Source organism: Poeciliopsis prolifica, unplaced genomic scaffold, assembly GCF_027474105.1.
Source record: "Poeciliopsis prolifica strain line A6 unplaced genomic scaffold, Auburn_PproV2 SCAFFOLD009, whole genome shotgun sequence".
Classification (NCBI taxonomy): Eukaryota; Metazoa; Chordata; class Actinopteri; order Cyprinodontiformes; family Poeciliidae; genus Poeciliopsis; species Poeciliopsis prolifica.
Window position 1 is genome coordinate 7,529,880 of NW_026562384.1, and position 22,122 is coordinate 7,552,001.

The following is a 22,122-nucleotide window of genomic DNA, read 5'->3' on the forward strand; positions in this document are numbered from 1 at the left end:
TATGGTCGGGTCAAAAACAAACAGTCAACAAGCGGTCACGCACAGGACATTCGTTCTTGCCCACACCTTTAAAGGTGTGAGCAATCTGCAGTGTCTCTTTTTATTTTTCCATGTTTTGAGGTAAAAAAAAATAAATTTAAGAACAGAAGGCTTACGTGGGACGTTCTCCTGCTGCACAGGACCAGAACTGAACGGGTGGAGTACAGTACAAACTTCCTCACTGGCTCAGAAAATTGCCATCCTGTTCTCAAGCTCAAAAATCTCCTGGCAATTGAGTAGTCAAGGCTGTTTTGTGCATAAATAAACATGGCAACAAAATTAAGATCATTCACATATTAGCTGTGCATCCAAAGAGCAAAAACTTTGCTAGAAGGGTTGTGACAAGACGGGACAGACGATATGAGACTGAGTACAAAACGAGAATTTGTCTCATCACTTTGAGTGTGTAGATAATATCAGCATGAAAAATCTGACCAGAATAATAGATACAAATCATTTGAAAGACTTTACTACAATGTATTGAATTGTCTGCCAGTTTTCCCCTTCCTTCAGAACGAGTCTTAAAGGAAAACATGCACCTTTGAAAGCAGCTTACCCCCTGTCACTCCTCTTGCTTTGGCCAGCAGTCAGTGTCCACGATGCCAGGGGAGCTGCACTACCTGATAAGCAAAGGTAGAGGCTCTCTGACACATCTGTCTGCTTGATGAGCCAAGTGTCAAAGCCCCCCAAAGTGCTGGATGAAGTGCATCAATAAACGACTTTAATCCCCTCCTGGGGCCAATGTCCTCCCACTAATAAGGGATCGTTTTACACCGCTGGCTGTAAGCAGAGAGGTAAAAGTGGCTTGGCATGCGCCTCAGCATGCGGATGTGCTCTACGCTGGGAATTGTCTGTACACAGGTAACAGGCTGTAAATCACAGGCGCCTGCTGTTGCTTTAATTGCCGTACTGAATTGGTGTGTGCTTCCTGTTTGTTTCTTTCTTGTTTAACCTCTCTCTGTTGCCCCCTTTTTCCATTTAGTTTTTTTTTTTTAAATACCATGTCCATTTGTCATCACTAGCTCTTCATCTTTCCAATACTTCCTTCATTGTTGAATTTCAGGCCATTTTCTCTCATATGACTCCAACTATATCCCAGAAAGTTTCAGATACTACAGAAAGTAAAATAAAATAATAAGAAAAATAACAGAAGCACAGGGGCTGAGCAGTATTGGTTGTTCTGAAGGACATGTGGGTTGCTTGCGTCCGCAGGGGAGATCCAATGAGTGTCCTAGTCAGAGTGACCCTAATTAACCACATATTATCTACAGGCTGTGCAGAGGATTAAGGCCCTTAGCTGTGGATCGTACAGGCCTGGAGACCCAGAAAAAGAGGACTGCATGAAAACCCACTTCATATTCTGCCTCAAACCTGAATTTAGATAAAGTTGGGAATGTGAGAGTGGCCCTCAAAAGATCCAAGTAAGAATGTAATGCGGAAGAGAAACGTGGCTGGGATTATACAGTTGTATAAAATTTAAACATTTGCCACTGTGTTTTCCATGTGCCTTTTGTTAAACCTAAATGTTATGTTATGAGGCAAGGATAACCCAAGAAAAGACAACAAAAGAGATTATTAAAATGACAGTTTTATATATAAAAAATGCAATCGTCCTGATGAGCCTGACACCATGTGAAGAAGTAATCACCTCCTTCTTAACTTGTTTAATGTGGCCAAACAATGTTTTTTTTTTTTTGGAAAGCTAGTTCAATTTCACCAAAGCGGCCAGATCTTTAGAATCAACAAAATATTCAAAAATAACATCTATGACAACAAAAATAAGGCTCAGCAGTCTTAAAATATTATTTCCTTGTGTTTAGATTTAAAGAAAGATGAGAAACAAAGTTTCTATTAGGTCATCCTGGAAAGGGTTACAAAGTTATTTCTAAGGTTTAGGAACACTAGCAAACTATACTAAGAGTCATTATCTATAAACAACTGCAAAAAGTGGTTGGCTGACCAAAATCACTCCAAATGCTAAATGATGATTTTTTTAAGAGTGTCATTTAGGAACTCAGAACATCAAACAGGCCTCACTTGCTTCAGTTAAGTTCAGTTTTCACGATACAGCAATGAGAAAGACGTTGGGCATAATTGGAACCCAAGGGAGACTTTCAGGGCTGTTAACCAAAGAGAACATAAATTCATGCCTGATAATTCTGAAAAATATCTGGACTATCCCTGAAATCTTTGAGAAAATATTCATTGGACACCTTACAAAAAGTTAATCAATGATGAAGCTTGGTAGTTGGATGACTTTGAGCAACTTTGCTTCTGATGGTTGCAACTGATGGTTTGCTGTTGCTGATGAAATTCAGCTTTCATCAGGTTATTTTAAACTGTTGATAAAATTTCATCATGGTCTTTAACATGAGACATAAAAGCGAAAAGAATAACTCTGTAAAGAATAAATCGTTTTTCATAGCACTGGATCTGGTGGTTAGGGCTTTTCTATAACTACTAAATATAGCAACCACAATTCACAAAGCACGTTCCCAGGAAAACACTGTTTCTGGCATGCCTACAAAGAGGAACGGGTATTTTGACTTTGTCTGTCATCTGCTGGAAATCTCCTTCTCCCCCCCAGCAAGGTGGTGTTTGAACAAATTGAAGTTACGGTAGGAGGAGAGGATCATTTTTCTATTGAGAGATAATGAGCTCATTTTCCCGTCTGACATTAGAAATACAAGAAATTAACACTTTCCTGTGTTGACAGGTTGTCATGTAGACAGCAGCCACAATTCAGGGCAATCTGGGGACTACACAGAGCCCCCATTGAAGCAACACAATGAACGGCTCCCGCAGGCCGCCGGAGAGTCTGATTTTGGTTGGAAACACTTTAGTAGCAGCTGTGACATACCTCATTTCAGTTGAAAGACGAGCCAATATCAACAAAATGATTAAAGAGGAGATTAACTGGCATCAACCAGTCAACTATTGGATGGATTCAAATGCTACAGCTCATAAAAGTGCTATTGCTTTTAGAGGAGTAGAGTATTACAAGGGTGATGCTTTGAAAGTGAATGCATTTCATATTTTCATAACGCCAAAATATTCTATTAGATTTATAACAGTACGACTCTTCATAAGGCTCCCATGGGGTATTACAGAGCAAATTTAAACTTCTATTATCCTGCTACGTGTTAGCTTTATGGAGTCATGAGAACACACTTCTCTGCTGTAATTCAGTCCAGATATGCTAGGCTGAAGACTCTTCAACTTACCTCGATCGGTGTCATAGAGGTAAACAAACTTCTGCCACTTGTAGTAGGAGAGCAGGCTGAGCACAGCACCCCTCAGGGTCGGCCGCATCTGGATGACAAACTGCACCTCGTTATCGGTGGGGTAACTGGGCGTGACAAAAGAGGTGTGCAGAGCGCCGCAGAAGGAGGTCAAGGTGTTCATGGACTTCTTGTCGTAGAATCCGAAGATGGCGTACACCCCGCGGGAGAACTGGGAGCAAACTGCAGGGACGGCAAAGTGCAAGAGGACATGCGTCAGCATGTTTTCACTTTTGTTAGCTTGAGCTTCATCACTGCAGGCTGTAATTGTTCTTTATGTGGCAAACACACAACAGACTGAAAAAAGGATCATCTGCATGTAAATGTGTGCTTGATAACTCAGAAACAACAAATGAAAAGAATGTAAATAAATGAACACACAAATAAAGATGCTCACCACATTAAGCTGTGACATTTTCCTTATTTCATGTTTAATGGCATGTAACAATCTACAGTACCTTGAAAAAGTATCTATGCCTCTTTATGCCTCACATCACATCCCAACCGCAAATTTCAACATGTTATGTTGGAAATTTATGTGACAGACCAGTACAAAGTAGTACATAATTGCAAAGCGGAAGAAAAATTATTTGCAAAATTTTTGATTAACAAAAGAAATGTGTTGAACATTTGAAATCCCCTTTACTTTGTGAGCACAAATAAAATTTACCATTTACTAAGTAGAGATCGCCTGTAGTTCATTCTCAGTAGAAATGTTTTATGAAGGCCTCAGAGAATGACATTTAAAGCAGACTTTTGTGAGAAAACGCTGCTTCATTTGTTTTCTAAAAGTAGAAACATGATGGCTTAATAGCTAACCTAAGTCTTACTGTTTTGGCCTCAATTCAAAATAGTATATGTGGCAAGAATGAATGCTGCACATAGTGATAAACACTATGGCTTTATCATAATGTAGGGATGCTTTTTTTTTTTTTTGCTTTTTTTATGCTGGCCAGAGAAAAGAGAAAATAGAACTAAAAACAGGGAATTATCACATAAAATCCCTGTACTATGAAATAAAATGTGGCCATGAAAAAATATGAAACAGAGAGAATTGAGAAAACTTAAATTATAATCCCAAAGGAGTGGAGACAAACCTTTTTGTAATGTGACGGCCCTGTTGTCACAGTCCTGTGCGTGTCCTGTGATTTACTAACTATCAATTAAGGTCCTCAATGTGGGAGGCGCTTCCATCACAGACACCTGGATGGTATATAAGGAGCGCCGTTCCATTCATGGGTGTGACTGCAGAAGCCACCACGCGCAGACGACCCGGAGATCCAGGCTGAGACCAGACTGAAGGGGCCTGGACTGATGTCTCCTAGACAAATCAATTCTTTTAAAAATAAACGCCTTTCATGGGCTTAACATCACTGGTTGCCGTGTCCCCCTAATTTTTGTTGCGGCTTCCTGAGCCGGGCCGTAACAGTAATTAAACAAGAATCAGTGCTACAGACGATGTCAGTGTGATAAGTAATATCTGATTTTATTTTCATTTTTATTTCATGACATTTTCTGAAGAAACCATTCATCATTACACTGCAAGGACTTGAAGAATCTTGGCTTAAAAGACTAAAAACTCACAACGACTGTTTGATGAAAAAAATATTTCATAAATCAGCCTGGAAATGACAAAACCAAATTGCTGAAGTTTTGAAGATTAACATTTGTAAGTGAATTTTGTAAGCACAAAATGATATAAAACTTTAAGTAGTTCTACTTAAAAAAAAAATAAAAATATATTCTGAAATGTTTAAAAACGCAATACAATTTCAAGCACTGATATATAGAAAACCGAGGTCAAAAAACAAATGTCACTTTAGGATATTGTAAATCTTAGTCATCTGATGACGTCCAAATCAGTGCACTGCGTCCAAAAAGACAGACCGCTTTCCCACAGGATCTGTTGATAAAAGCTGCAGCTTGTATGTTGGGAAAGTGGCAGGCAGCGGATAGAAACGTCACAACATTCAGTGAAAGCTTCCAGCTCCAGCTCGAAGCTCCCAGCAGTTATCTCTCTGCTCCCTCATCCAAAGTGAACAAGTCACTGCGGTATTCATAGCAGCTGTGAGCGCTGCTGCTTCCTGTCCCCGCTTCAGTTGGCTCCCTCCAAAAGAGCTGCGAACGTCAACCCTTTTCACCTCCAGTAAAAAAACACAAGGAGTGAACTTTCACTGTCAGCAGTCTTGTAACGAATAGTTTTCAGTTGTGGCAGGTTGTGGCTAGTGTTTAATGTAACAAGTGTCATCAAATCCAAAATAGATCTCTTTTTTTATTTTTTACACAGGCCAAAAGAGTTTGAAAAAAAATCCTTAGAAAGTTTTAAAAAATTATGCTTAATTGGACATTTACTTTCAGAGTGAGTAATACAAATATTTGATCAGTTTTGGCATTGTCTGGAAAAAACTACAGCTCAGTGAAATAATCATTTTCTTCGTCAGAAAGAGCTTCTGGCATTTATTCAGAGACCATGACAAATGGTTTGTGTATTCATCTTGCACTCTAGTGAAACAGCATAAATTGCTAGGCTTGAACGGCTTCCATTAAGGTGTAAACCAATATTAAAAGCTACAGGTGTGTTTTGGTTGCCTGCTCTATCATAAACATATTCTGATTGACTCTCCAGTTTTCCCACTGGGTAATCAAGCATTCTCATCACTCTTTAACACTTTGAATATTACAGTTCAGCAGTTCAGTTGACAAGAGGGGGGGATTGCTTTATCCAATCCTATTTGATGGCTGTTTCAAATATTTGTTTCTGATTCCCTGATGGATATTCAGTTAGGTTACACAGTGAGATATCAATTCGACTCCCGCCTTAAATAGGGGTGTTAGTAACAAACAGTCACAGAGGTGACAGTTCTTATTTTATGCCCTCTAATCAGGCTGCCGATACTTCTTTGTTCTCTCCTCATGGGGGTTTTCAGCCTTTGTGATTGAATGTGCAACCCCCCTCTGATGTTCAAAGAACAACATGATGGTGCTCAGATATTTGGCTCTCAAGCAGAGTTGCTGTGTGAATGAAAGATCTCATCACTGGGGTGATTTGCCTCATCTACTTTAATTCTGTTCTCTTACCATCTATGCTCAGACAAGGACCTCTTCCGATGTATTTCTGATCTCTGTCTTTCTCTCTCTTTCTCACACATACACACAGCAAAGCTTCTTGATAAGTGAATCAACAACCGGACTGCAGCATTGTGGGTAAGGGCTGCAGGGTGAGAGGGACAATCTCCCAAAGTGAATGGGAGCCAGTGAGAGTTGCAGCCCTTGTTGAAGCCCGGCTTCCTCTGCACTTCCTCTTAATTCAGGCGAGCACTGACATAAGACCTGTCCTACGGGTCTAGATCCAGCAGCTCCTTTATCTCAGCTGTCCTGTGCTTTTAGGGTTAACCTTTGAGCAAGCCCAGACGTCGTTACCAAATCATCCCCTGTTGAAACCCTTTGGTAGTTCCCTGAGATTAACTTATTCTAGTGGAAATGTTTTGGGGGCTGCTGTGATTCCAAGAACAATGCCATCTTGAATAATCCGAGCTCAATAACAATTGTCTCAAGGAGGTGACATTTGTACAGATGCATTCTGTTTTTGTTTTGCAGGCTTACTCCGGTCATTTTCTTTCCAAAAGACATGCCTGCACCCTCTCCTCTTTTTACACAACCCATACCTAACGATTGCTGAAGGTAGTAAACAATCTTGTCTTCAGAATCTGCTGCTGCACCTCCGCCTTTAGAGTCAGCCCTAATGAACATCAATTGTGCCTGCTTATACAGCACCAGGGGGCTTGTTGTTGTAGCTACGTGTATATGTTGCGCTATAGACCCTACTAGAGTTATTCTACCACTACATACAATTAACGGGAGCAGTGATATTGATTTTTAGTGGGGTGTTTTAAGCTTGGTGCAGAAGGCTCTCGTTTTTTCTCTCTCAATCACTACTGGACAAGTTCCAGTTAAAAACAAACATAAACGGCCATGTTTAGGGCTTTGCTGTTTTTGCTAACTAACAAAGAGGTGCATGGATGGAAATACAAATAAAAATGCAACTTTCAACCAGCTGAGGCGGCTTGATATGGGCAATGGCTTTTCGCCGAGAGAAGCACGGCTTGACAGTCAGCCATGACACAAGAAAAGTTATCTATCATTGGCCCTGGAGCTAGTTTTCAACTGCTTAATCGTATGTCCAGTCTATAGGAATGGGCACTCCCTAGTTAATGCACAGTGTAAGGACTGAAAAAAAGTAATAATGACATTGTGTTGCAATGCAGGTGCCTGATAATGTTGAAGTTAGTGCCTGATTAGAAGCTAATGATTTGCCCCAATGATAATAATAGACTATTTTGATGCTTTGAGAGAGACTACAGTGCATTTCACCACACCTTGCTCGAAATATTAAACATTTTACCGTTTCAGTCATTAATTAAATAGACTTACGCTGACAATAACTTGAACATGATTTGAGATTTGTGAAGTCTATTTGTAAGAACTAAAGAAAATATCACTTTCAGTAACAATTGCAACATGTTCCAAATCATGTCATGTTTCAAAACGCAGAAAGTAAAACTATAACTCTCTAAGTCATGTTTGGTTATTGTTGTTACCTTTGATGTTTCTACACTGCAGCCTTTGGGTGGGGCTCATGTTGATGCCGCAGAGTGAAAACCACATGCCTGCAGAAAACCATCAATCTTTTCTCATTTGTCGTGATGTTAATCCATTCTTGTCTTTCAAGTATCCAACTCACGGACACAATTAGCACTACTAAGTTTTGTTAATCTGATTTACAGCTTTCTTCTGAGACTGAAGCTGGTTTCTAGTGATGTCCAGAAATGAGATCAAACAAGAAACTGAAAGGTTTTGGATATTTAATCAGGTGATCAGGTTGATGGCTCTGATTACCTATAAAGAGGGAATTATTCCAGATTTGTCTATGATAGCCACCAGTAGTTTATTTTTATCTCTCAAGAAAGTGACAGTAAATTGTTTATGTTTTATGTGGGTGTTAACATGATGGTCTTGTATCTTTAGCACTGTAATTCCTCCAGGTCTGAATTATTACCCAACAGGCTGAGTTAATGTAATGTTAATTTATCTCAGTCCTGACAGAAGGTGTGCAGGTCATGAGCTACGCTGCATAATGCTTTATGGGATTATGGATTCTTGTGGTGGAGGTTATGTCCTTTCTATTCTAGTTAAATCCTAAAGCAACAACAAGAGGAACGCTGCTGTTTATTTAGGGAAACTGAATTTAGTTGTCACAGTGAGTTTCTATGGCTCTTCTCTCTCTCAATCCTGTTGGTTAGTTAAGGACCGGATGTGAACCAAACGCTCTGCAGCACAACTTAAAAATCGACACAAAAATAAATAGAGGACTCCCTCAACTCGGTTTCAGTGAACATTGTGGTTTCTCATGCAGCTTCAAGGCAAAAAGTTAAAATCCAGTACAACCAACCACCTCCAGAGATCACAAATGGATGCATCTGTGATTTAGTGTCAGTGATCAAGTTGTTCTGAAAAAAACTCAAAGGTTTATTAGCGAACATTATCAAAAAAAAACAACAACAAAAAAACACAATAACAAAAAAACACAAGCATCATAAAGACCAAGGACTGAAGCAAATAGATCGCGCAGAAAGTTTTTGAAAAGTTGCAACATTTGTCAAATTGTTTTATCAAAAATCCTTAAAAAGCTATGTATCCTTTTTCTTCTACTTTTCAATTTTGTTGTAATACATTTATAGTATATTTATGTTGGTTTAGTACAGAAATATCCCAAGGCAATGGAGTAAATGTTATGGTTTAATGGTTATGAATACTCTTGCAAGGCAATTTACATTTTTATACATTTCTTGTTTAGAAAATCAGACATGTAAATGGTTTAGAAATTAGTGCTGTCCTGGGGATTCTTGAAAATGTAATTTTAATTGAATCTTAAAATAATTTTTTAATAATCACTAAACGCTTTTGTGCTTCGACAGGTTGCAGACTTTGCTCACTCATTTTTAAATAACAAGCAAAGCTAGCTGTTTTTGTAAAAACAAATGGTTTCGGCATTTTAATTAAAACTCAGACAAAACACTATTCATTGTGGCGCGAGAAGTAGCACACGGATAATCTCAATGAACGTATGAGCAGGTAATTTTACTATGTAATTTTCCAGTATTACTTTCACAAGCAACAGTGATACTGATCTCGATTAAATACTGAAAAATGTGATCTAATCAGCAATTAATCTTCCTTAAGCTGGTGGGCTTAATTTGAAAAAACTGGTGCACGGAAATAAAGATGACCAATTTGCTTTTACTCGGTGCTAGTGGAAAAAGATAAAGTGCTGGCTATTAAAACAGTGAATACTTGTAACACACAAAAAGAGCATGGGCTGCTTTTTATTAGATGAAAACTTTGAACCTTTTTGTTGTTTCATTCATTGGCCTCATCACTTATTTCCTATTAATGTGAATGTATTCAATAAAACAGTGAGTAAGAAAAAATAAAGCTGGGTTAATGTAATATCATATTTTAAGCAAATAAAGCCATGGGTCCTTTGATGGTCTGAAATGTTCACTGTTTATCACTTTGTAACAGAGTTGTCCTCCTATGCTGCACTGACCCTCCTCTCTTCCATCACTTCAGCGTCTCTTTCTTGTCTCGTCTTCTTTACCCTCGCCTCCCCATTTTGACCTCTTATTTTTTTCTCTCCTTTCTTTTGGCCATCTGGTCATCCCCCAAAGCACAGATCCTCTCCAGGCATGGCAGTCTTTCTCTCCACCTGAGTGCCTCTCACTTTTCTCCCTCTCTCAGATTGTTTCCTCCATAATATCGCACGGCTCCATCAGTGGAGCGTGGATTCATGCCGGACTTCGGCAGAAACAAAAAATTTGAGCAGCACAGTGTGGTGGAGCAGAGGCACTGTGCAGAAATGCCCTAGCCTCATTTTCATCTCTTAGCAATTAAATAGAAATGAAATAAATGTTACGCTCTGGCTGGAAATAAAGGCAGCTGAGCTCCTCTTCAACTCTGAAGAAGTTAGGTATCAGCTAATATGATTCTGGGAGCATCACCTGGAATTTCAATAAGGCTAATTTTATTTAGGTCGGACAACCATGTGCATGCAGACAAAGTCATTACAGAGGCTTGCATTTGATCGAGTGGTAAACAACACACCACATATCCCTCTCATCTGCTCCTTCTCTTTTCTGTTCTCCTTAATCCTATTTTTTTTTCTTTTTTCTCTGTGGCTAAGCGTGGTTCTCCTCCCCCCTCCTCCTGCAGCAGGAAACCATGCATCCCATCTCCAGTTCACTGGTCAAACACACAGTGTGCCGTCTTCATTCCCTTCTATAATCAGGACACTCAGTAGCGTACGGGGATGTTACATTTCCAATGCATCACTTAAGATGGCTGACCTGGTGTCCCAGTTCAGAGGGAAATGTGACATCTTCCAGGCACTCTGGGCTTATTTATAAAAGAGATTATGAACTGAATAATGGTAATAATTTAAAAAAAATTATGTATAACTTTTCACAGACTAATTGGGCCTCAATGCTCTTTCTGGCACAAAAGAGGCTTTGGTGTTGGAGCCAGGAATGGTTAATGTCAATGATGATTGGATGGCATTAGCTGAGTTTCTCGCCTGTGTCACAAAATCCACGTTCTCACTTTCCCGCTTTGGCTCAGCTTCTTTCTTTCTCACGTTTCCTCCATTTTCTGCCAATGTTTGAGTCTCTTTCTCCCTCTGGTCCTCCTCACTGCCGGTTTCTCCCACTCTCCCCGCTGCTCCCACCTAACTCTGCTACATTAGGGCCCGCCGTTCCTGCTCGGAACTGAAGAAGGAACGCTGTCACAAGGAGATCTCTTGTAAGTGCCCAAGGGGATTGCATCAGCTCTTGTCATACAGAGACATGAAGTGCTTCAAACTGTTAACTCAAATGGCAGACCCAGATTCAAGAAGTACTCAACAGCGGCGATGCCGTGAGATGATAAAGGCAAGCTGTTCCTATTTCTGCTGAATCAACTTTGAATGATCTGATCTGTAAAAATCACACCAGCGCAAAAGCCAGGATGAATGTGAGAATGTTAAGAATAAATAATAGCTTAGCTTTTATTGTCTTGTACCTTTCAGACACATAACAATTTGTGATTATGATGACACTTTTATTTAGCATTGATTGAGTTAAGGTCAGATGAATTATGCCTTTGGATAAATGTCACACAATATTATAATTAAGAAGGTCTGGCAAAGCTGAGTTCTGTTTTTGATTGCATAAGCCATCTCTTTTACTCGCAAAGTCAAATATGTCCAGAAAGTAATACAGTGTAGATGAACACTGCTGAGCTGATTAAGCAAAGTCACACACTATAATAACTTACACATGGTGGTGGCAACAACATTCTGTGGGGCAGTTCTATAAGAAAACATGTTTATAATGCTTTGTATTTTAACACTCTTAACTAAGGTGGAGGACCTGTGATGCTGAGGCCCTGTTTGTCTTTCAAAATCCCTAGGAACTCCTTTTAAATGCATAGTAAGAATAGTGACTTTATTTATTATGCTTGGCAGTGTTTGAATATTTCATTTTTTATTTATAGAATTTTTACTTTATATTTTCTAGTTACACTAACTACTCTAATTGGAGACAAATTTACAACGTGCATATGAACATACAACACACAGTCTGATATGAGTCTCTGGGTTACGCTTGTAGCGTTATCAGGTTGGAGGCTGGACTCAAACATTTTATCTAAAATCCAAAAGGTCACTTTCTGATTTTTGTTTTTGTTTTGCCTAAGTACTGACAATTAATGATTAGAAATCACTGTTCTTTGGGCTTTTGGCAACAAATGTAAAACCAAAGCCAGCAGATGTTTGGCAGGTGATCACATCTAAAATTCACTTTGCTTTTCACAGAAGCTCCGTCTCTGTACAAGAAACTCTGGATTTGACATCTGCCCCATGTTCAAGCTGCCAGGTTGTGAATTCCCAGCGCTCAGTGCCTCATCTGCTGTTTGGGTTGGAAAACAAGCACAAGCAAGCCACTGGTGTATTCACATCTGTGTCTGCATTTTGTTTTTGCATATATGTGAGTTCTTACCTGGTGACTGTATGTTGCACAATAGAGACTTTGTGTCATTTTTAGCAAAATTAGTTTGTCATCAAAATAAATAAATAAATAAATAAAATCATATAAATTCAAAAACACTCCATACAATCTCCTCTTTGGATTACCCTTTATTTGAGGTAAAAGTAATCTGACAGTACCTTTGTGTTCCTATCTAAAGATCTTTTTAAAATCTGTTTTTCACCTGTGGTTTGGATGAATGAAGAAAACAAAGTTCTTCTACCCATTACATGTAACATGAGAATCAAAAGTAGCACAAGGAGAGACAGAATGAATTATAATCTAATGTTTTCAGGCATGTAAATTGGCAAAAGCACATATTTTCAACAATATCATCATCATCAATTGTTTATGATGGCATATAATATAATAGTATATGTGAGCGTCACAAAAAATGTAGAATGAAAATAAACAAAAACATTCTGTTGGTCCTTCTGTCCAAAGTTTGATTATTGTCTTTTTTTAAAACGAGCTAAACATTTAGAAAACAAAAACAGCAGTGTCATGCCAGAAACATCAAGATGCCTATTTAAATTAACTTAAAAACAAGTCTCATCTGGTGTTTTATCACTTTTCCAAAAGAAATTATGTGGAACAAATGATCTTTTTATTTGAATCACTGTGGTCCTATAAGCAATCTGTTCAGTAAATGGTTCATGCTTGAATAAAGAAAAAGGCAAACACTTGCACTTTTCCTTTAGATGTATAATAAAATTTTCAGCATTAGATCTGCCTATTGTCTGTGTGTCAAATCTTTCGTTTTCATTATTAATGCCCCGACACATCAAAAGTTTTCCCACTTTGAGTTGCACAGAAAGAAAATGTGCCATGAATGTGAAATAGACCTTTGGAAGTGAGATGCAAAGGTCAGCCAATGTGCATGTATATCTCAACCACAAGACTTCATTTCCTATTCTCTTTTCTGCTTTGTGCCTCACAGTCCTTCACCCATCAGCCTCCTTGCCTCTCCATCTGCCATTTTGCCGGTACAGTCAGGTACAGGTGTCTGCTGAGCAAACCTCAAGGGGATCCGTGACTCAAGTCATCTCCTTCAGACAGATATTTTCCCCTCTGTGGTCTTATAGTAATGCCTTTGTATAAAATGGCTAAAAACACTGCACAACACAGAGAGCAAGTAAAAAAAAAGAAGAGAAAATATGTTTGAATAAGGATGCACCTCAAACATTTAAAACAAAAAACCACTCTGAAAGCCATGTGGTTGATCTGCAGAATAATCAGTTTGATAAGACTCCACCGATACATTCAGCATGCTCCTATTCTCTGCATGCCATCTCCTTGACACACGCAATTAGGACTATCTGTGTGAAGGGATAACAGACCTCCCCCCTTTAGCCCTCGCTTTACCTCCACCATGACACACACCGAGATCCCATCCTATTACAGAGTGCAAATAACCTTTTCTTCATGCAGTCCACTATTTGCTGCAATGCAGAGGGGGAAAAAAAGAGTGCTACTGAACTTGTCTCATCCCTTCAAAGTTGATCACTCGGCTCACCTGTCATCACAGTTTACACTGAGGATGGAGGCTAAACACTGACCTTTCCGGTTTTAGAGGTGTGCATTTTTAAGGAGGATTCAGCAGAGTATGAAACATGTAAGGCTTATGATAGTCTGTAATTGGATTTTCCTGGAAAAGCTGGTGACAAAGTCCCTCACACGCCACTAATCCTCCCAATCACCACTGCAGGCGTAGAGTGTCCGCTTCTTTCTAGATGGATGTGGAAGAAGGGAAGAGAATGGTCCACGAAGTGAGGAAGAGCACAGAGCTCTGAGGACGAGGGATACGGACAGCAGCACAACTGCTTAAGGGCAGATACTTTTGAGTGTCGCAGGAGTCAGGCTAATCACCACCTATGAGGTGGAAGAGAAATGATCAGAGGAAGCACAGTGCCAAGGTCCACAAGAAAAGGCGAGGAGTGAGGCGAGGAGTGAGGCGAAGTTCAGCGTGTCACCCTAAAACAGCAAACATTCAAACTGTTGCTGTCAGAAGTGTTGCTGGCCTCTGCCATCACAGCAGGCGGGGCAGATAAGCTGTGCTGAATCATAAGAGACAGTTCACCTTAAGGCTGCCTTTGAGAGTAAAAGGATGCTAGGGGAAACAAATCTCAGCCCCATCAAAGAGATTAAAGCAACAGCTTAACAAGATGACACTGAAATATTTGATTCAACTATAAGACTGTTGATCTGAGCGAAGGTTCATGCTGGTATTTCTGTGTAATGTCCTGCACACAGGCGGCTTGTTTTGAATCCAGTTCATCCAACAAGATAAAAACATTTGAAGCAATGGGACCAAGGAGAAAGAAAGAACTGCTGGTAAAATGTCACTAAATTACTTATTTACTAACTTCCATTCCGAATTACAGGATCTAGTACAAACCAGTGCTATTTGTGTTTTTTGCTTCAGTCAAAACTTTACAATTTTTTTTCTTTTCTCCAGCTACAAGACAAACTAGTGCATTCAGTCTAAATTTGATACATCTTGAGAAATTATTTAAGTAAGACATTATATTTTGATCTAATGAATCTCAGTGCTTTCAAATCCAATTTTTATTTTTTTTTACAGTTTACGACATTTACAGAGAAAGAGAGAATGCATCGGCTGCTGCAGGTTCCTGTTTAGTATACTTGACCTACATCACCCAGACAGCTGTTAAGTTGATCGCAAAATGTGAAATTCAAAAAGACGTACAGGATTTACACATGTCACCTTTTGCAAACTCAATTTCATAAACACTCAGATGTCAAGTAAGTCGTTTGTTTCTTCAGCAGAAAAGTTCAGCAAGGATGCCAAAGGATATGTCTGGAAATGCTCATAAAATAAGCAGAGGCTTGCCACAGCAGATGTCCTCCTGCACAATATTCAGTAAAATTCAGATGTGCCTGACATTTGTCACAGGGTTGCTTTGGTCTTTATGGTACTACTGAGCAATCAGCTCAACAGTTAATGGATAACTTTCAACTTTTTTGTTGCAGCTATAAAGTATGGCTCAAATTCACATCTAAAGCAATGTGTCTTCTGCACAATGACATTAAATCAGGAAGACGTATGTATCAATCCTGCCAGTGAGAACATTCACATACAAAAAGAGCTACATATCACTGAGCAATTTTCAGCCTAAATCCTGGTGACAAGGCTGCATTTTAAACAGAAACCTTGCAGGACTGTTGTCTCCCCGCCATTCGTCGCTTTGTGATAAATCGCAGAATAAGTCAAAGAGGATAGTAGATGGGACCACATGTTTAACCTTGAAGGCATCACTTAAACATTTCCCTTTTTTCTGTCTCAGCCTCAGCGCAGGCGTGGTTAAGTGTGTAGAGTCCGACATCACTTTCCATCTTATTAGTGCCCTCGCTGAGATGCTACGCTGTTCCTGAATGATAATGGTTGAGAAAGGAGGAGAGAGATTGAAATGGAAAACAGAGGACTTACATGGCCCTGTGACAAAGTGACTGAAATATAACCTCTTCACATTTCACTGCTTCTGATGGCAAAGTAGATTTTATTATTGCTTGTTAAGTTTTTCTTAAAATAAATTAATCAAAGGAAAACATCTATTAAAACCTATACAAACTCAGACATCCAGCAGAATAAAACATTGTTTTTTTTAATTAGAGAATAAAATGATTATGTGCTGTTATGTGCTGAATGATAGGCAATTATGAAGGATTGTCATGAAAAGATAGGTTTCCTAAAATCAAGTTGTAGTCACCCCGGACATATGTTCTTAATATTCAGGAAATTAATGTACTTTGTGGGAGTTTTTATGAAAGAATTTTTTTTTTTATCATGCTACTGATAGAAAGAAATATTCAAGGGACTATTAAGATGTTATGCAACACAGCTACAACAGATATTTTGCTTGGATTAGCTTTTCATTTCCAGCCACAGGCGACTAATGACAGGATGCACACAGGACCAAATTTGAAGGTGTGAATCAGCTTCCAAGATGGAGCTTTTACTGAAAATAAATAATGCGTTTTGTCATTTTTGCAGTCGCCTTGTTTTTATCTTATAAATGGGCTTGTCTAACCCAAGGCTTTGTGTCAACATGTACATGGGCTGACTTGGTTTGCTGAACTATTGGGTTTATTTTTAGAAATGCAGCTGTGCACACAAAGACTGCTGAGATGTGTCAGGATACCAATATAACTGATGACCTAAACTGATGCCACAACAGCTTTTTCAGGGGCATTTGCAATATACAACCTTTTGGAAGGTAGAAAATGACTTGCCTTCAGAGCTCATTATGGACTTTGGATGTAAAAACACTCTGGCTGCTAAACAACCGCTTAAATCCTCTCATGGAACAAAAAGTATTCATAACTTGTAAATATTTAATTCAGCTACTGGGAGTCCCAAGGCTAAAAAGCATTACTTAGACACAAAGCCCTAGAAACTGGAAGTGCTGAAATGTTCCCTAACTTTTTATAAACTTTGGCCTCAAGAGAATGATTTCAAATTTAGGATTATTTATGTATAAAAGACACAAAATCAGCCCCAGTACCACTCGGAGATGGAAACAGACAGAGGAAATATGACTGCTAGCAGGAACATTTAAAGTCAATGGAAAATCATAAAAATATATGTTATAATGGCAGAGTAGAGTGAATGTTTGAGAAATGTACAAGACTCTGAAGAGTTCTTGAGTGATGATGTTGAGCCAGAGTTCTTCAGACTGTCACATTCTCCCAAAAACAAAATTGGATATCTGACTTGTGTTTCAGTAGTGAGTTTCATCAGCAGCTAAGCCATGTTGCCACAGATTTTTAAGGCATGGTAAAAAAAAAAAAAAGAAAAAAGAACAAACTCTGTGGCATGAGCATGACAGATCTGAAAATCACCTCAAGCTGCGTCCAGTCCTTATTCAATCAAGCTGCCTGAGAGTAAAACATCTATTTGACTTTACAATATTAAGCTGTATTAAATATATATATATATGTATATATATATGTATATATATATACATATATATATATATATATATATATATATATATATATATATATATATATATATATATATATATATATATATATATATATATATATATATAAAAATTCCCTTCTCACCCACCTCGGGTGGTTCTTATCCTCTGAGCTCGGGTCCTCTACCAGAGGCCTGGGAGCTTGAGGGTTCTGCGCAGTATCTTGGCTGTGCCAAGGACTGCACATTTCTGGACTGAGATGTCTGATGTTGTTCCTGGGATCTGTTGTAGCCACTGCTCCAGTTTGGGGGTTACTGCCGAGGTCCCCGATGACCACAGGCACCACTGTGGTCTTCACCTTCCAGGCCCTCTCCAGTTCTTCCCTGAGGCCCTGGTATTTCTCCAGTTTCTCGTGCTCCTTTTTCCTGATGTTGCAATCACTTGGTATTGCTACATCTACCACAACGGCTTTCCTCTGATGTTTATCCACTACGACAATGTCTGGTTGGTTCGCCATTACCATTTTGTCTGTCTGGATCTGGAAGTCCCACAGGATCTTAGCTCTGGCGTTCTCCACCACCTTTGGGGGTGTTTCCCACTTTGATCTCGGGGTTTCCAGTCCATATTCTGCACAGATGTTTCTGTACACTATGCCTGCCACTTGGTTATGTCGCTCCATGTACGCTTTCCCTGCCAGTATCTTGCACCCTGCTGTGATGTGCTGGACTGTCTCAGGGGCCTCCTTGCACAACCTACACCTTGGGTCTTGTCTGGTGTGGTAGATCTGGGCCTCTATTGCTCTGGTGTTTAGGGCCTGTTCCTGGGCGGCCAGGATGAGGGCCTCTGTGCTGTCCTTGAGTCCAGCTTTTTCCAGCCATTGGTAGGATTTACTGATATCAGCCACTTGGGTTATTTGCTGGTGGTACATCCCATGTAGGGGCTTGTCCTCCCATGATGGTATCTCTGGCACCTCAACCTCCGTTCCCTGTTGTCTGAGACATTCACTGAGCACATTGTCTGTTGAGGCTTTGTCCCTGATGTATTTATGGATCTTAGTTGTTTCGTCCTGGACAGTGGTTCTCACACTCACTAGTCCTCTGCCTCCGTCCTTGCGGCTCGTGTACAGTCTCAGGGTGCTGGATTTGGGATGGAACCCTCCATGCATGGTTAGTAGCTTTCTAGTCTTAATATCTGTGGCTTTCATCTCCTCCTTTGGCCAGCTGATTATTCCAGCAGGGTATCTGATTACTGGCAGGGCATAGCTGTTTATCGCACGGATTTTGTTCTTGCCATTGAGCTGGCTTCTCAGGACTTGCCTTATTCGTTGGAGGTATTTAGCTGTGGCTCCTTTCCTTGTGGCCTCATCGAGGTTGCCATTTGCTTGTGGTATACCTAGGTACTTGTAACTGTCCTCTATGTCTGCTATTGTTCCTTGTGGGAGTGAGACCCCTTCTGTGTGGATCACCTTCCCCCTCTTTGTGATCAGCCGACCACATTTCTCTAGTCCGAATGACATTCCAATGTCACTGCTGTAGATCCTGGTGGTGTGGATCAGTGAGTCGATGTCTCGCTCACTCTTGGCATACAGCTTGATGTCATCCATGTAGAGGAGGTGACTGATGTTGGCCCCATTTTTGAGTCGGTATCCATAGCCAGTCTTGTTGATAATTTGGCTGAGGGGTTCAGGCCTATGCAGAACAGTAGCGGGGACAGAGCATCTCCTTGGTAAATGCCACATTTGATGGACACTTGTGTAAGTGGTTTGCAGTTGGCTTCAAGGGTGGTTTTCCACAGCCTCATCGATATATATATATATATATATATATATATATATATATATATATATATATATATATATATATATATATATATATATATATTTTAATAACCAACTCTGTGCTAGGTTTAAATGAACTATCTCTACTTACTTCATTCTCTTTGTACATAACATAATGAACACATTGAAACATCAAGGGGAGACAATGCAGAAATCCCATTTGGTGGAAGACACTAAAATGTTTCAGACCATATCATATATCTTTAGAATACTCACTGGAAAATTTTGAAAAATGCAGCCAATAATTTTGGACATATTTACTCAATGAATAAAAATATCTCAGGTAAAAATTTTTATCTCACCGCCATGCTTCTCTACACTACCGTTCCTTTCCTTTATAACCGTCTTTTAGCTACTGGACTTGTGTTGCTTTCCATTATTTTCTAGCCCTGTTAGGATGGCAAAAGCCATTGACGTCCAAGAACAATTTCCACAAAGGCCTTTGGAATGGATCCACTCCAAGTGGCGTTTTTCCCTTATTTGCTGATGTGTATTAAGTCTGTCATGAGTCCAGATGAGGTTCTTCTTTCCGATCTGAACTTGTCAAAGGGAATAAAGCTGCTACAGGACAAAGAAAGGCATGAAAAATAAAACTAGGGGAGGGGATGGTTGATTATAGCATGATGGACAACTTCAATATTTTATCACAACAATCATGCATGGACACGCAAACACGGACAGCGGCCTAAGCGCATCCACCCACGGGTTTTATGTAGCCATGTGTGAAAATACAAGAGCCACACCACCGCAGTCTCTTTCAATTAACGTTCAGAGGGAGAAACAGAGGATATTAATGGTTGAAAAAGCACATCATGTTCACTTAATTTTTTTTTTGCTGATGGGGGGCCAGAGAGCACTAAGGACAGGAGAGCAGCAGTAAAAAAAAAAAAAAAAAAAGCAAAAAGCAAAAAAAAACAAAAACATTTAAATCAAGACTTCCCACATGTACATCATCTCAAAACAAATGATGATTCTTCAGTGACCAAGCAGCAAGACAAGTCGAAACAAAAATGGAGCTTTACAGTCCCCTACAACAGATTATAAGCATATTACTCATGGCTGTTTGGATATTGTCCTAGTCTTTACAGCATTCATGCAGAATTGATTAAATCCATGCATCCTCCGTGAATCAGTGAGCAATCTCACTGAGCTTGATGCAGTTGAAAACCCGACTACCGTGATTTTGAAGGCTCAGGTTCTGTTCCTCCTCGTCGCCGTAGAACATCTCAGTTTCTCTATCATTAGCAGTTTAAGCCACAGCAACAACAAACCTTTTTGTGACATCGCCGAAGCTTTTTTTTTTTTTTATCCTGCTGCAGCCACAGTTCCAGTAATTGTATGAATTCACCCCCATTGCTTTTGGATTATCCCTTTTATTACAGAAATAATGTTCAACGTTAACCATGAAGGCTATTCCTGCCACAACTATCTTATTTGCATCTTTATACCACTGCAAGAAATATGCTAATATTTTTTCCCTCTTTTTTTCTTCTTTCCCTCTGTGGTAGAGCGCTCGATCGCTAGCTTCACAAGGTTATGATGCTTCAGTGGCCGGGCGACTGTGAACTGTCACAAGCAATCACTTATGATGGAGCCCTTGTTTCTGCACAGACATGCTGCTTTGGCAGGGGCTTAGCCAACGACTGGCTCTCTCGAAACAGGCCAGAAACGTGCAGATCAATCTGCTCAGCCGGCAGATGGAGAGCTGCAAGCTGGAAGCCCCCGTCGCACTGTGATCCAATATTTACAAGTTGAAGAACTACATCGTGACACTCCCAGTTGGTGCTTTGTATTCAACACAGCCGCTTCAGTTTTGGCTGCCTTTAGCAGAGAAAGCACACGGCACAGAAAGGCAAAGAAAATCGATAGGCTGATGATGTGTAGGCCAAGAAGATTAGAACGTGTTTTTGCTTTTTTGGGGGGATGTTTAGAAGAAAAAAAAAAAAAAACAGCTGCTTGACCTTGATTAGGACAATGCGGTCTGCAGCCTCCCACTGAGGAAGACAATATACAAATTCCTCTTTTTTTTCTTTAGGGCTCAGTGAAGTCAGAGCAATGCAGTAACCTCTAATGAAGCACAATGCACATGTGTTATTCTGACTTAAGTAAAGGATTACTGATTCAGTGATTATGGTATTGAAGTGGAGTTTAGCATGGGCCCAATGTGACTGGAGAACAGAACATGTTAGTATCTACCACATCTGAGATTCGCAGAGTGAAACAATCTTGAGTGAAAACACCATAGTTTCAAAGTATCACAGTTTTTAAACAAAAAATTATAATAGTGTTGCATATTATAATCTACTTACTTTCACCTGAAGAAACAGGCAAAAAACAAGTACTCCTTTAGCTGCAAAAATACATTACCACACTGAGAATCCTTGTTATCCTTGTTATCCTTGCATTTGTGCAAGGATAACATTCATCGCTTATCCTTGCAGAGATGCGGGGGCCCTGGCGCCTAACTCCAGTGGTCATTGGGTGAGAAACTGGTGACCTTATACAGCTCACCATCACAGGGCAACATCTCTAACATTTAAAAGTTATATTTTTATTTTGATATATATAAAAATTGAAGAAAAACAATAGAAGACTCATGACATCTTGTTGTTTTCAATTACTTATTGTTCAGACTATTATACAGCTGAATTTACATTTCTCGTAAGCATGCACAAAACACAGTGGCCTTCATTCAGGCGGCACACATGCAGTGGAAAACCATGACAGATCGAGAAACATTGTCTGTTCTGATGAGCTTTGGTTCAAACTGCAACATTCGAATACCAGGGTTCACATGCGTATCGTTCCTGAACATGTGCATCCCTTTACGATAGTGTACATATCTACCGTTGGCTATGTACTGTAGGACAATACACTTTGTCACAACCCTCAAATCCGCTTAA

General features: G+C 39.6%; 1 protein-coding gene across 5 annotated transcripts in view; it reads right to left on the bottom strand.

Annotated features, from left to right (window-relative positions):
- The window catches only part of gria3b (glutamate receptor, ionotropic, AMPA 3b), a 105,954-nt gene that overhangs the window by 69,782 nt on the left and 14,050 nt on the right, over positions 1–22,122 (bottom strand). For all 5 annotated transcript variants that reach the window (XR_008606234.1, XM_055034030.1, XM_055034029.1 and 2 more), the window contains exon 3: positions 3,264–3,503. Coding sequence is in view for 4 of the 5 variants with exons in the window: in XM_055034030.1 (XP_054890005.1) it covers positions 3,264–3,503 (240 nt within the window). In the remaining variant the exon portion in view is untranslated. The remainder of the gene's footprint in view (positions 1–3,263; positions 3,504–22,122) is intronic.